The 16,709-nt window shown below is 36.7% G+C and overlaps 1 protein-coding gene across 3 annotated transcripts in view; it reads left to right on the top strand.

The window, feature by feature from the left end:
* Positions 1–16,709, top strand: part of FBXL4 (F-box and leucine rich repeat protein 4) — a 75,243-nt gene that overhangs the window by 14,025 nt on the left and 44,509 nt on the right. Inside the window, exons 2-4 of one of the 3 annotated variants that reach the window (XM_024551749.4) lie at positions 1,165–1,246; positions 1,909–2,500; positions 10,642–10,984. In XM_024551749.4, the coding sequence (XP_024407517.2) occupies positions 1,989–2,500; positions 10,642–10,984 (855 nt within the window). In that variant the 5' untranslated portion in view covers positions 1,165–1,246; positions 1,909–1,988. Of the gene's footprint in view, positions 1–1,164; positions 2,501–10,638; positions 10,985–16,709 lie in introns of all 3 variants that reach the window. The other 2 variants (XM_024551747.4, XM_045188623.3) reach the window with 2 other exon arrangements.

Below are 16,709 nucleotides of genomic sequence, written 5' to 3'. Positions count from 1 at the left end.
ATGTCTCTTTGGGCTTCCTGGCTGGTGAGCCGATTTCATATGCCTGGTTTCATGGATAAGGTGATCTTTCCTGAGCTTTGGCTTTATGAAGTTACTTCCAACTGTGATCTGTGGCTTGAAGTAACACTTCTGCATGGGTGTCAGAAATTCTACCATTAGGACCTGTAGCTGGTTCCATGAGCCATATTAGCTTTAGCTCCTGCTCTCTGCTCTTGGGCTTCCTCTTCGTTTCTCTCAACTCTGGATATTTTTTTCACTTGTTTCAAGCTCAGCTGTTAATTTACTGTTTTACTTGTTACATTTTGTCAAGCATTTCACTGTATTTGGGTTTGGTTGGGATTGACTGAGAGACAGAATGCTATTAGGTAATCTTAAATTATTTTAGACTTACATACATTTTTTTGTTTGCTTAGCACCTTTCTATCAACATTATGTGCTGAGTACTTTGAGAAATGAAGATCTTTGGCTAAATTCCCTTTTTTAAGAAACTCGGTCTGGTAGACCCTGGTGGAGCTCAGGTATATATCTGATACAAAGATGGTACCAGCAGGTACCAGAGAATAAGCATACTTAGGTGTTTTATAAATTATGTTTTGTAGTCTTAGTGCTAATGATTTGAAAGGCTAGCACATTGTTCTACTAAAGAAGGTTTGTATATTATTCTTTTACTTAGGAGAAGTTAAGCCCAAGATTTTCCAGGTATAAACTAAGTATGTTTGATTTCCCTGCTTAGGTAGACAAGAGGTTAACTACTCCATGTGGACAGGGGTCAGACCTGGGCTGTGAACTAGTAGAGCTGGCCAGGAACAATGGCAGCCACCCAGAGAGCTCAGGCCTGTCCTAACTCGGGTCCTCTTGATTGTTCAAAGTTGCAAACTAGTCCAAATTTTTAAAAATACTATTTGGTGGCAGTAAAATATCTGTTGACGTAGTTTGACTGTAAGCTCTGTATTTATAACCTCTCTATAGATGGGGTTCAATATTATGTTTTTATATATTTTTTCATAAAATTAACAAAATATATTAGTTATTTGTAATAGTCTACAAATTCAGAAAAGTGTAGCCTGTTTAGTTTGAAAGTTCTTTATCTGTGATAAATCCTTTGGAATAAGTTGACTTCCTAGGTTGGAAATTAAAATATTTTCTAAAATTCTTATCTTACAGGTAAAAGAATGTCACATACCAGCATTTGTACCTGAAATCAGCATGCAGTTTTCAGGACACGTGGATGAGTGCCAAATTTTGTGTATCCTATGACCTTTGTATCTGGGGGTGAGTGATTTCTAAGAGTAGCTGGCAGCACACCAGATGCCAGCCAGCCGTGGACTGCCCTAACAAATAACGCTAAGAGTTATAAATTAAACACTCTCTGGTGATCTGTGATGTGTAAGGCAGTTAATTTAGTTGGTCTGAATTAACTGTCAGCTCCAGAAAACTATATTCCCATAATGTGAAATCTGTACTTAGTATGTTTGGACATAATGAATAATTAACAATAGGGAATCATTAGTTAAAAAGTGAAGTTATAAAATGCCTAAGAGTCTTTGATTAACAGCAATATTTTAGTGGTTCACCATGTATTTTAAATAATTTTAATTTTAAAAGTTCAAGGACTTAACTGTTTTTTGAAGGATAGTTATAATTTTGTGTAAAATAGGTTTTGGGGGGTCATACATCTTCCATTGCTTTATAGTATTAGTTTTGCTTCTGATAACAGCATAAAATTGTTTAATTTTCGATATTTTAGATTTCTTAAAAATATATTATGGAGATTATATCGAAGATTCACATTACAGTGTTTTTTGTTTCATTCTAAGAAATTACATTGGGTAAAAAGCCTGTTTCTTTACCTTATTTTCATGCATTTTTCTACTTATTTAAGTTATTTTACTTTATCGAGTCATTCAGTTTTTTAGAACATCCTTCAAAGAGTTCATGCATCTTACGGAGGACACCTGACCTTTTGAAGCTTCATAATTCACATCTAGATGTCACCAGTGTTCCCTATGTTAACAGTTCTGACTATGTTTTATTATCTATGCCTTCGGCGCCGAGCCAGGACAGCTACGAGAGGAGAAATGATGAACAGCCATAGAACTATAGAATCAAACAGCCGGACTTCCCCTCTGAACGCAGAGGTGGTCCAGTATGCCAAAGAAGTAGTGGATTTTAGTTCCCATTATGGAAGTGAGAATAGTATGTCTTATACCATGTGGAATTTGGCAGGTGTACCTAATGTATTCCCAAGTTCTGGTGACTTCACTCAGACAGCTGTGTTTCGAACTTATGGAACATGGTGGGATCAGTGTCCTAGTGCTTCCTTGCCATTCAAGAGGACACCGCCTAATTTTCAGAGCCAAGACTATGTGGAACTTACTTTTGAACAACAGGTGTATCCTACAGCTGTTCATGTTCTGGAAACCTACCATCCTGGAGCAGTTATTAGAATTCTAGCTTGTTCTGCAAATCCCTATGCCCCAAGTCCACTAGCTGAAGTAAGGTAAGACTCATTTTTTAATGATCATGTAATATGCCTGAAAGGTTTTGGTTGTTTTAATATTGCAGGGCTTTTTTTTTTTCTTTAAATTAGAAGCATTCTCTTAAATTATACAAATTTGATATTTAAAATTGTTCTTAGTTTTTCTGATAGGGGAAAAAAGATCACCCATACAAAGATTTAATACATTCTTCATACCTATAGCACCTCACACTATAATATTCATAGATTGTGAAATTTGTGTGTCCCATTATTTACTATAAACAAAAAGAATGATCTGAGCTAATTGGGACATGGGCAAATCTGAGAAGTTAGGACGAAATACGACTTCTAACATTTTCAAACAGGCATCATGTTATTTCTTTTAAATACTTTTAGGAGGTCCTTAGGGGATTAGCTTTAATGTTAGGTGAATGTTTTTATAACAGGCATATTCATTTAAAAGTAAATATGCTGTAAGTAATTCATGCATTCTCCCTAAAAGCCTGTTTATTTACCTCATTAATTTGCTTGGCAGTGCCTCTCTCTCTCTCACTCTCACTCTCTCTTGTTTTTGTAGTTCAGCCTGCTGATTTTTTAAAATATAGTTATTTGGCCCTGACAGGTATGGCTCAGTGTTTTGAGCGCCAGCCTGCGGACCAAAGGGTTGCTGGTTGGATTCCCAGTCAGGGCACATGCCTGTGTTGTGGGCCAGGTCCCCAGTGGGGGGCATGTGAGAGGCAACCACACATTGAAGTTTCTCTCCCTCTCTCTCTCCTTTCCCCTCTGTCTAAAAATAAATAATAAATCTTTAAAAATATATAGTTATTTGACTATTATATTCATGTTTCAGTAATCTAAAAAGTATATAATGCAGTCTTGCATGTACCCCGTTCTCCATGTGCCTAGGATCCACCTCTCCCTCCCTAAAAAACAAAACAAAACCCAATTTTACCCACTTCCTTTGTACTTATCTAGAGTTTATTTATACAAATACAAGCAAATACAAATATATTCTTATTTTCTTTATACACACATATAAGCACAATATTCATATTGTTCTGACCTTTTTTGTTTCATTTAGTAGTATATATTGGATCTTTTCATTAAGTGCAAAAGCGCTTACTCATTCTTTTCTACATTTGCAAGTAATGCACAGTGTATATGTACCCCAACTTATTAACCATGCCTCTATTGATGAGTACTTAGTTGTTTCCATACTTTTGCTGTTATAAACATTAAAACAGCAACCTTGTTATGTGTCAGTTCACATGTGCACACACATGCGATAAATTCTCAGGATTTCTGGGCCAAGGGTCTGTGCATTTGTAATTTTAATACAGTGTCAACTCTCCCTCCAAAGAGGTTCTACCTATATATATATTTCTAATGGCAATTAATGTGCACACGTTTTGCCAAAGCTCCACCTATAGAGCGTGTTAATAGATTTTTAAATTTTTGTCAATTTGGTAAATAAATGTTATCTGATGCTAATTTTAAGTTAAGTTTTATTATCTCTGGGATGAATATCTTTACATGTTTAAGAGCCATTGATATTTCCTTCTCCTTCAGCTATCCGATCATATTATTTGCCAGTTTTCTATTATTTATTGATATTACCACTTTTTAGATATTTATAGCACTATTAATTTATTCATTACATATTTGTGTGTCTACCATGTGCAAGCATGGTACTGGGGATACAACAGTAACAATGAACAAAATGGACCAAAACCCCTGCCCTTATGAGTTTGTTCTGGCTGCAGAGCAGTGGGTTGGCACCTGTTAAACCGTAGTAACCCAGCTGCAGGCGGAGGAGTAGTGGGGCAGGGGTCACCTGCTACCTGACATACTGCTTCTTTGAAGTCCCAGTTCCCTCCACTCTAAGGAACACCTCCCAGCCTACCAGGAAAGAAATACAGAACTTAATTCAAGCTGGAAACTGCTGGTATAATCTTTTATTTCTTCTTTTCAGAACCACCTTGATAATTTATTGTGAACAATATTGTTAGCGAATCAAATGATTTTAAACATGGGAAACCAGCATCTTTTAATATACAGATTTTTTTTTTCTGAGAAAAAAAGTACTTTGGGCAGGATCCTTTCTTACATGAGAATTGATTCCTTGAGCTCTGTCATTCTTTGCTACAAAGTTATCTACTTTCTTTAAATGCTGAACAAATTTGTGGACAAAATCTTTGAAACATGTAGTGTATTTCCTCTAATTTAAAACTTAATGTGTGCATAACTGATTTTGAGTGTAAGTCATGCCCTGGGGTTCCTAGCTGAGAGCTCTAGTGCATGATTGTGACTGAAGTGGCAGCTTTACTTACAGTGATCTCTAATACGCGTAACTGATTTTTAGCCTTATTATACAGAAAATACCCCTATATTTTAGGAAAGAATATAAGCAACATTTATTATTTCAGAATTTAAAAAGACCTTTTAAAAATTTACTGATTGTGAAATTAATAGATGTTTCATTGTTTAAAAGGCTTTTTAGGAAATTCAAAGAAAAGAAAATATACAGGGGGAAAAAAACCCTTTACAGTTCTTTTGCCCAGATTCAGTAACTGTTAACATTTTGGTGAATGTCTTTGGACATTTCGGAAACATTAATTGTTCTGCCAGTTTGTGTTGGGAACAAGACAGAGAGTCAGACAAACGTGGCTTGTGTGCTTTGAGTGTACAGGCCAGTTTGGAAGAGGGCTGTGAGATTATAGGGGGAATGTGTGTTGGTGGAGGGAAGAACCTAATTCATGGGGCTCAGTGAAGTATTTCCCTGAGGAAGTGACTTTGAGACCTGAGGGTTGAGAGAGGCTTTAGTTTGGATAGGAACAGTAGAGAGAGAAAAGCCCATGCAAAAATGAAATCGTGAGCTGAGATCTTGGTGTTTGAAGAAGTGAAAGTCCAAGAGTGTAGAAAACAAACTATCGAAGGGCTACTAACCAGCACAGGAGTGCTGTTCTTAAGATCTAGAGTAGTGGTTACCAGACTTCGGGATTTCATAGAGCTCTCGGATCCAGTTTCCCAGAAGCAGACCTTGACAAGACTGTTCCTTGTAAATGGTTTGTTACCGAAATGCCCCTGGAGAGACCTGTTCGAGAGTGGGGAAAGTGCTTTGGGGAAGGGGAGAAGTCAGGCAAGGATGCAGTTTTACGTGTGTAATCCCAGTCTGCCTGGAGGCAGAGTTGCTAGAGAGGTGGGCTTGTACACTCCCGCACCTGTCTGTCTTGGCTGTGGGCTATGGAATGGAAATCTTTCAGGCACACACCACACTCTGGATGAAGAGGTAGTTCTCTGAATAAGGCTACAGGTGGAAGCCCTTAGTGAAGCAAGCAGATATGAAGGATGGGCCCAAAGAACCTACCTGGAGCACAGGTAGGAAAAGTCGGCTATGATAAATCAGTGAACATAATAGTAATGATAATAAAAATTAGATAACTGATACAGGGTTGTCAGATTATTTGCTAAGTAAACACATTAAAATGGCAAACAAATGAAATACCAATATCATTTATTATCACTGTAATCTCATATTAAAACCTCAGTTTATACTGAGAAATTAGCATGATCAGAATCTCAAAAAAAGAACAGTTTGGCAATTTTACATGTGTATATGTGCATACTTTTATGTATATATTAATGTATTCCTTATTTTTTACATTTAGCCATGGACCTTTATCACACAGTATTGTTTGGGAAGCACTGGACTATACTGCCCATTTAACTGAGCACACGGTATTGTGCCCGCTTTAGGAGTTAGTAAATGAGAGTGTGTATTGGAGTGGCTCAGGAATTTGTTTGCAGAAAATGGACTTATAGTCCAGAACATTCAGAATTTAAAGGAACCTTTCTTTTAAATTCTGAATGCATTTCTTTTTTCAAGGAGTGAAGTAGGAAAGTTATAGGTAGTTCTGTAAGATCTCAAAGTCTTCTGACTTCTTGCCTAGTGTCGTATTAAGGGAAAATAAAAAAGGTAGTATAGAGTGTCCTGGTCCTGAGGATAAGATCTTAATGGGCAGTTGGATAAGAGGCAGAAAATAGGCTAGCACAGAGTTACACATGGGAAGAGAGATGACAGAGGAGGAAGAAAATGACAAATTTAGGTCATATTAAAGAAACTAGAATAAAGTTATTTGGGGCTAAAATTTGGTGGTATGGATCTCTTCTGGGTTTTTTTTTTTTTTTTTTTTTTTTTTTGAGCAAAGCATTTTAACCATATAATATTGATGGTAAGAAAGCAAGGAGAAAAGAAAGTGGCCATTATGGAGAGAATTTGTTGCCCGAAGGAGTTGCCTAATTAAGCAACAATTTCACGAATTGGTCATGGTCTTGGTCCCCTTGACTTTGTGGGCCAGAAAGCATGATTTGGCCATTTAAATCAGAATTGAGCAGACCCTTTACTTGATTTTTGTTAAAGCAGATGCCAGTTTGTTAGTTCCAATTAGATATAGGCTGGGAGGCAGGGAAGTGAGTAGGTACACCCATCAGAATACTTTTCTTTTACTCTTGTTGCTTTCCTATTCTATCCCTTTACTTCCACGTGGTGAAATAGAAGAGTGTTGGTAAGAGAAATTCTTTGTGCTGTCTACTAGATAGGCTTACTAACCGGGAGAAATGTTGGTTATACGGAAGTTTTTTGCCTTTATGTGCCTGGCTTCCAACCTGAATACATTAGAAAACTTGCTTTCTTGAGTTTCCATTGATTAACATCTCTCTTCCTTTCTTATCTACCTGCTGCTTTCAGTGAGCCCAAGACTTTCTCACTGGGTAACAGCAGGTCAGCAGTTGCACAGAGTGGCTTGTTGCTTTGTTTCCAACAACTGGACACATAGTAGGCATTTAGTACAACCAATGCAAGGAGAAGTAAGTGTGCTGGTGGAGGGAGTCCTGTTGGTAATCATCCCAGAATTAAGTGCTCTGAATGCAGACAGAAGCAGAGCCTGAAAGGGATTCCAAGCTGAATTTTGCATGTGCGATACTGTAAATTTAAAATACTTATATAGAACATTAGTGTTTGGCAGATTTGTCCAGTAGGTAAATACAGTGTGTAAGCATATATACAACATAAATGTACAGACGACAAAGGCCATGGCTTCAAGCAGATTAATCACATATCAACACTGCCCTGGGTCTAGAGGATTTAAAAAGTTGGTGCTTTCTCATAGAAAAGTGTATGTGTGTATCTGCGTGTGCACATATGCACATTTGCTTACGTTTGCTTGCTTGTTCTCACTAGTTTTTAAGATTCTGGCGTTCATTTTCCAGAATAAAAATATATTGTCATAATGGGTACCTTTCTCTTTCTAGCTTTGAAATAACATATTCTAGTTTTATCATGGAATTTTAAACAAAAATTCATTTTAATTCAGATACCTCCAAGTCAATTTTTTAAATATTAAAAAAAATAAAAATAAAGTATTATTTTAACCTTGTCTATTCTACAAGGTAGATAGAGAGGACTAATGCATTACTTTTTATTTAAATTTTATTTTTCAATTGCAGTACACATTCAATTATTTTGTATTAGTTTCAGGTGTACCGCATAGCGGTTCAACAGTCATATACTGTACAAAGTTTTCCCCTGATATTTCTAATGCCTACCTGGCATCACACATAGTTATTACAATATTGTTGACTATATTCCCTATGCTGTACTTTACATCCCTGTGACTATTTTGATTAATGCATTATTAAAATAGCATATTTCTGTACTAATCAGTGCTTTAAACTTATATTTGTGATTTTATAATGTAATTTACATTGTACTGCAAATCAAGCTATACATGAAGAACATGTTCGTGTATGTATTTATTGAGGAGGACCTGGCAGAAGTGATTTCTATATTACATTTTCATTGTTTCTGTTAAGCCTCATGAAAACTCATTGAAGCTGAAAAATAGTCCAGTTTAGTCCACATAGGCTGTGAACCAGTTTTTTCAGTCCTGAGTGGTCCTTGTTTTCGGACATGAGTCGTTCCTCCAGCATCATCTGATGTCATTTTGCAGTAGCAAGAAAAGGAGAGTAAGACCAGAGTTTGAATTTTTCCATGCATTCCACCATGTACCTCATGATTCTTGGAACTGTACTGTCCAGAATTAGGAATGCACTTTCCCACCAACATGGCTTTAAATGTTTGATACTACTGTTCCCATGTGCCTCTCTCTGTTTAGTTCTATTTAACTGCATAGATTTACATAAGAGTGTTCAAGTCAATTCCGTTGTTAAGAACCCTCAAGATTTTTGCAGGTAAGCTTTAGGAGCACTTTTTAGGTCTAGACTGGCATCCCACAGTTGCTTTGCTACTTCATCACAGGAAGAGAAAGATGCCCAGTCTGCTTTCCTTTCCTCTTTAAACCTACCTGCTCTATTCCTTAGAATTTTCCCCCTGTCTCCCAAGATTGGTTTTAGAGTGGGGTCAATCTGTGTTCCTACTTTCATGTTGTCTTTGAATACAAATATTTACAGGCTGTTATGTTTGATCGGTTTTATTCCTAATTTCAGTAGGGAATCAATGACACTAACAAATGTAGGGGTGATTATAAAGATTCTAGAAACTGCAAAATTCCTAATGTTATGATTAGTGGTATGTTTACTAAAATCCCCATTGGGCTTCTACCTTATGCTTTTATTCCTAAAGGTGGAAATTTCCATACTTCCCTTCTCCATTCTCCCGAGATTGGTGCTGTATGCCCTTCTTACTCCGATCTTGGCCTAACCACCATCAGAACACCTACCTGTATGTTGATGACTTCTGTAGTTTGGGCTCAGATTTCTCCCCTTGATTTCACATTCTTTTGTCTATTTCAGTTTGGTAAACATTCGCCATAATCACTTTTTACTTAGATTGTAATAGGTCATTGGGCCAAGGAAAAGAACTATATTGGAGGAGAAAATCCTCATATGATTAATAAATGAATAAAACATTTTAAATGTTATTAGTAATCAGTGAATTATAAATTAGGTCATTCGGAGATATGGCTCACTGATATTAGAGATTATTTTTAAAAATAATTGTTTCAGTAGTCATTTTTATATACTATTGGCAAAGTAGTTTGTATATACTGAGTGACTTAAAAATATTAGTCTTTGACATAAAATCTTTCTTTAAAAAGTTCTGCTACCTAAAGTACCTAAATTAGAAACGGAGGAAAGGTGTTTATTGGAGCATTTTGTTCTATTTCCCTAATTTTCTCTGATATATTAAGAAATAATATTAGAGAAATGGTTACTTATGACACATGTGAAAATATTATATACATCTAATGATACTATGTTATGAGGAATCTTAAATTTGGAAAATTGTTTTATCAGAAGATATATGAAGAGATGGAATATGAATTGGGCCTTGAAGGATAGGATAATCTGTAGGCTGAGTGTTTCAGTCGGGGGAGACAACATGAGCAAAGACACAAAGGAGGAAATAAGTTTGTTTTCTGGAAAGTAATGTTTAATTTGACTGCAAAGGAGGAATTCATTTTGGAGGAATTGGAGAAAATGTTACTCACCTGTTACGTGTTGAATATTTGTCAGGTGCTGAGGGTACAAGGATGACTAAAAGGTGACAATAACGGAAATTTCAAAGATGGGCATATATGAGACAATTTCATGAAAATTTTGGATAAACAATGAGTGGGTTAAAAAAATAAAAGATAATAAGATGTTGATTTTGTATGACATTAGTAACAGAAATGGAAAAGCTACAAAAGGAGACCTTGGTGAGGCAAGGTGATCAGTGTGGTTTTCAGTTGGTTGGAGACGCGTATACAGCAGAGCTTCATCCTGTGTGCTTTAGTCTTAGTTTGGGTTTGCTCTTTTTTTTTTTTTTTTTTTTTTTTTTTTTAAATAAAACTGAGTGTTGTCCTTCATATACCTCTAACTACCTATTCCAGTTTTTAATGTGAAATCTGCCAAAAAGGATTTTCTTGGGAGTTTTAAAAGTAACTTAAGTAGTAAAAATATTTATGTATTTTAATATCTATGGCATTTGGTTCTTAAGTTTATTTTTTTCATGTCCTGGAAACAGTACTTGTGTTTGGTTCTCTTCCCCTTATTTAATGCCTTTGCTTCACACTGTAACATATTGGGCGCAGGCCATAGCCTTAAGGTAACAGTAAAACTCATTCTAAACTGTATTATAGGGAAGTTTCTTTCTTTAGCAGATGGGAGATTCTTTGGTCAGAGAGACCTACGAAGGTGAATGCTTCCCAGGCTCGCCAGTTTAAACCTTGTATTAAGCACATAAATTTTCCCACAAATCTTATACGGCTGGAAGTAAATAGTTCTCTTCTGGATTATTACACTGAATTAGATGCAGTTGTGTTACATGGTACGAAGGACAAGCCAGTGCTTTCTCTCAAGACTTCACTTATTGACATGAATGATGTAGAAGAAGATGACTATGAAGAAAAGGATGGTTGTGGAATGGACAATCTTAACAAAAAGCTTAGCACTGCCCTCAGGGCAGGGCCAAATAATGGATATTTTGACAAACTACCTTATGAGGTAAGTCAAATATATTCAGTCGCAATGTTGGATATAACACTAATTTTTAAAAGTTTAGGTGTTGATATTTGTTTTGCTAGATATCAAACAGAAGTATTGGTAAGGTGTATATAACCTGATGTATTATATATTTTGGTTTTGGAAAAACTACACAAAATTATGTTGAGTCTAGACAAAAAGCTAGACAATACCACTTTGGTTTTGGATTGAGTTAAATAATTTTGGAAAAACTATTAAGTAATATGTTTTTATGTCACTGATAAACAATAACTGAAATACATAAAACAACAAATATATTCTACTTTAGTTCATAATTATACAAGGTAATATGAACAGTGTGTAACTTTATGCTAGTTAGGTTAAAGATGATTTGCTATTAAAAATAAGAGGATTAATAACATTGCGAGAGGAATGCTTGTTCTATTTAATAGTCCACAGTTTCTCCAAGTGTCATTTATTTTTCTGTACCAATTCTATTCTTATTCTCTTAACTAGCTGTAATTTTTGGTTTAGGCAGGCACAGAGTGCCTTTACCGGAAATCTTGTTTTCAGTGTGTCTCTATAGGGGCATTTCTGCTGTATATTTAGCATCCCTGGCTCTCAGGCGTCACATGCCAGTAGCACACCTTCTGGGGGTGGGATAGGGTCTGGCACTTCTGTCCCCTGCTGAGAACTGCTTTGTGTGGTTAAAAATAATATAATTGCCCTGGCTGCTGTGGCTCAGAGGATTGAGTACCAGCCTGTGAACTGGGAGGTTGCCAGTTGGATTCCCAGTCAGGGCTTGTGCCGGAGTTGTGGGCCAGTCCCGCTTAGGGAAGTGTGAAAGCGGCTGATTGATTCAATGTATCTCTCACACATCAATGTTTCTCTCCCTTTCTTTCTCCCTCCCTTCCCCTCTCTCTAAAAATAAATAAATGAAATCTTCAAAAAATAATATATTCAAAATGTTTTAAGAAAAATTTACAACCTCCAATTTTAAACAATTCAGACTATTTTCCTTTCAAATTGGTGGGTATTTCAATTTTCATTGTAATAACACAAGTAGCTTAACTTGCATGGAATGATAAGATAGCCTCTCCAGTGCTTATCAGCAACTATAACGCCTCTACAACATTTTACTCTTCAAATGCTGTGGTGCATCCTGTGAAGTAGCTGAAGTCACAAGATGTGGCAACTTTATTAAAGGATCCTAGGATCCATCCCAGGCTTTCTAGGTCAAGTTTTATGTTATGGAAAGGAAGCTTCACAGATAAAACAAGACCCTCTGGCCCTTAGTAGGAGGAGGGAGGAAAGATGAAGGAAGAATTGAGTGGGGAAGGAGAGGAGAATAAGGTAGTGACAGTTGTTCCCCAGGGCTCCCAGGAGAGACCACTGCACCTGGAGGAAGCTAAATCACTTCCTTGATTCTTACCCTTTCCCTAAAACTACAAAATAGAAATTTAAATTCATGCAAATATATTTTAAACAGTTTATTAAATTTTGTCCAGACCTGACAAAATGCTTGACACATAGCATTTAAATGAGCAACTGAGAGGAAGTTCAAGGAGAGGGAAGAGAGTGTACAAAGGTAAGAAGTGAAACTGTGACGTGTTTGGGAACTGCAGTATTTCATGTGGCTGAGACAGGATTTGATAGCAGAAGCTGTAAGAGATGAAATTGGATGCAGGCTCAGGGCTGCCTCTGTGCAGAACTCCACAGAACTCTTTCTGCATAGATGACAGTGACTGGGACATCTTGGCCATGGCAGTGCACAGCCTACTCTGCTGCATCACAGAGTGCTCTGCGGGTTGTAACAAGAGGTTTGCAGTCTATCCCTTCAGCCATTGTCCTCGGGGTGCTGTGTTTCTCCTGGACACGGCAAAGTCGGTTGGGAGAGTCATACATACTTCAGGTATGATAAATAACTCACTTTTGTTTAAGAAATTAGAGCAGACCCAGGATTATATCTGTAATAATTTCACACTCTCTTGTGTTCTTTTGTACTCTTCCCAGGGTTTTTTTGAGTGGAAAGAAGAGGGGAATAATAACTAGCATTCCAGGAATTACCCATAATGTGCAGGCATTTTTGCACATGCTTTGGCTCACAATTAGAATAATTGCCCAGGTGTTTGGCATCATGTAAACTTCGTCTTTTGTATGTAGGGAAACACTGAAGGTTTTATATTAAAAAGGGAAAAACAGAAAGATCTCTGTTACAGATTACTCTGTTGGTAAATGAAGAGTAGACCAAAAGATCTGGTGGGAGGCAGCAAAACCAGTTAGGAAGCTGCTGCAGTAATTTGAACAATAAATGATAAAGCCCTGGATATTGGGAGTTTTGGAAAGCAGATGAGTGGGAGAAGTACTTCAGAGATGCAGAAGGTAGAAATCAAAGGTAACTCGTGAATGTGGAGGTGAAACATCAGAGGGACTTTAAATTTCTGGTTGAAATGGCTCAGTGGACAGCCATGCCATTATCATAAAGCAGTGGGTAAAGCTGGGAAGGGCACGTTGACTTTGAGGTACCTGTGATTCATCAAAGCAGACTTGTCTGATTGAGGACAGTAGGCAGTTGCTGTCTGAGTTTGAAACTCAGGAGGAAGGTCTGATTTTTACATTTGAGAGAGTCTACTCGAGAGAGGGGAGGGACACGGTGGTAGATGAAATTGACCATTGAAACTGTGAAGTGTGAATAAAGGGCCAAGAATAGAATCCTGGGAATACTAACATCTAAGAATTGCACAGAGGAAAACAAGTCGTAAAAGGCACTTAGGATAAATATGAGACAGTTTTAAAAGCAAAGTGGTAGGTAGCTAAAGTATAGAAAGCGTAAAAAGGATGTCGTCAGCCACATTGCTGCAGAGTAAGTTACAGTGCCCACTGGTTTTGGCCTTTGAGAGATCTTCAATAATCCTTTACCATTATCAGTTCAGTGGAACCGTGACTGTGACCGGAGGGTGAGAGATGAGAAAACCTTACCATATTTGGTTAAGACATCAAGGAGTGGGGAAGAAGCAGAGACAAAAAAGGGCTTAATCTCTGAGTATAAGCAGAAAAATAATTCTGATAATATAATTATGGGCTGTAACATGGGTAAGACTGTCTACCAATAATGAATAACACTGGCATGCTGACTGACACTCCACCCCTTTGTGTCGTACTCAAAAAAGGGCATGTCAGAATAAGGGAGTGTATGAAGTTATTATAGATATATCTCTTCTGACTTAACCTTTTAAAGGGAGAGAAGACAAGTGAGTGGGTGGTGGAAGATGCAGCAGAGTAGGAAAGTTTCCATTTGTGATACAGGTTGGGAGAGACTTAAGCATGTGTATATGCTGAAGGGAAGGAGCCAGTAGAGAGGCAAAGCTTCCAAACACGCAAGGACTTTAATCAGTACAATAAAGTCATGTAGAAGAACCCAGGAGATAAGTAGTTCTGATGGGCATTAGCCATGATGAAAGCAGAGTATCACGTATAAAGAGTTAAGGCTGCAAAACACTGAATGATCTCACAGTGAGTAAAAAGAGAAACTTTTTTTTACAAAGTTACCCAGATTACTTAAATGTGATGCAGATTATTTCAAGGGGAAAAAACACATTTAAATATGTCAAGTGATAAGTTTTTATTATTTCTTTATTGGGTAATAGGATTTTTAATTTTTGAATTCTTGGATTTTTATTAATTTTTTAAAAATTTGATCTTTATTGTATTTTTTTTCCATTACCATTTAGTCCCCTTATACCCCCCTCTCCCCAGCAATCACCACACTGTTGTCCATGTCCATGAGTCCTTTTTCCTTTTTGCTCAATCCCTGCACCCCCCCCAACCTACCCACTATCAGTCGTCCTCCTCTCTATGAGTCTGTCTCTGTTTTGCTTGCTCAGTTCTGTTTGTTCATTAGATTCCACATATGAGTGAAATCACATGGTATTTATCTTTCTCTGACTGGCTTATTTCACTTAGCATAAAATAACTATGGTATCTGTAAACTTATTTGACCCAGAGAGCTGTTGATCTGGGAAAAATAATGAATAAATAAATGGAACAGAAGAGAGTCCAGAAACAAAGCAAGAGGAAAGAAGAGAATATCGTCAAAGGGTTAGATTTCTGTAGTTTTTTAAAAAGGAGCTGATACATAAAACAACACAACAATAAACAGTGCCAAACTGATTTTTCCTTCTTCCGCTTTTCAGATTGATAAAAGTTACAGTATTGATACCACTGCTGTTTAGGATATGTGAATGATTACTTTTATACACTACTTGTGGTAAATTGATGCAAACATCCTGAAGGATAGTTTTGTGTCTACACCAAACTTTAAAATACATGAAATTTACCCTAAGGTATATTCGTAAAGTTTGCCAAGATATACATATCACACAGTGATTTTGAAGTAATATTTGCAATGAGGAAAAAAAACACAGGAAATATACCTATCAAAGAGAAATGAGTTAAATTAGTATGTCACATATAGAAAGCGGAATGGGGTGGATTTGTATGTGCAGTTACAAAAATATCGACAGGATATATCATTCAATGAGAAAAGCGAGGTGCAGCACAGTGTATATGGTATCATTCTTTTAGTGCAAATCCAAGAATAGATGTCATACATATTTATTTCCAGTGGGGAGAGGGATTGTTAGAAACTTTTTATTGTCCACCTTTCTCAATGTTTGGGTCTTCTAATGTTTTACCCGAATTTTCTTTTTTTGTTTTGTGTAATATTTTACATGTCAACAGTTTATATGTTATCTGATGAGATTTTAGACTAATTTTTAGTTTTCTTATATTTCCCTATTTTTATAACACACACGCCCTTAATCTTATTGTTTAGAAGCCCAGTCCAAATGTTAAAAATAAGTAGCAAAAACACCCTAAGCTTTACCATACTCAATAAATAATTTGTCAGCAATGCTAGGTTTTGTATATACTCTTTAAACTTATTTTAAATATGGTATCACTGTTTAATTTGTAATATTTTGGCCTAAAACAGTGAAATTCTGATCTGAAGTTAATTTGGGGCCTACATAGTCAAAGAAATTGAAAAAAAAACCATTTATGTTAAAGGGCATATTTGCCAAAAAGAAAGTGTAGCTGGATAAATAATGCTGCATTAAGAAAAAAAGAAACCTCAATCCTTTTTCTCATCTAACGATTTTTACCATTTAGCAAATATTTTATCTTTTTTTCTCTCTTTATGTTGCTTGGTTCAGATAGGTTACTTAGCAGTAGTTCTTTGAATATTAGTGTAGAACCCCCCAACTGTTCACCCTTAAGAAAAAAAAAACAATTTGGGGCTAGCTCAAGGAAAATATTTTAATTAGACATAAAAATCGTTTTCATTTTTTTCCCTCTTTCTCTGTTTTTTGGGGGAGGGGGGTATCTGTCTGCCACTCCATCATTGCTGCCAGCTTCCTGAAGCTGGCTCCTGTTTTCTTTCTGGAATTCTGTGGTAGCGCCCTGGCTGGTGTCCCTTCTTGCCTCCCTGTCTCCAGGAGGACCCCCTGCAATAATCTTTCTAAAACACAAATCTGACCATGTTACTCTGAAGTTTAGATCCCTTCAAGGTTCCTCATTGCTTTCAGATTTCAGAATAAATCCCAGCTGTTCTGGGAGGCTTTCTGTAACCTGTCTTTCCTTTTATCTAGTTTGCCTCCCACCCTTTAAAGCTGAGCCTTCCTGATAAGTCCTCTTTCACACTGCTGTTAGGCCCATGTCTTGTGTTAGGTTCTAGTAGCAGTCTGTG

Source organism: Desmodus rotundus, chromosome 11 (assembly GCF_022682495.2).
Source record: "Desmodus rotundus isolate HL8 chromosome 11, HLdesRot8A.1, whole genome shotgun sequence".
Lineage (NCBI taxonomy): Eukaryota > Metazoa > Chordata > Mammalia > Chiroptera > Phyllostomidae > Desmodus > Desmodus rotundus.
This window is presented reverse-complemented; position numbering and strand designations above follow the sequence as displayed.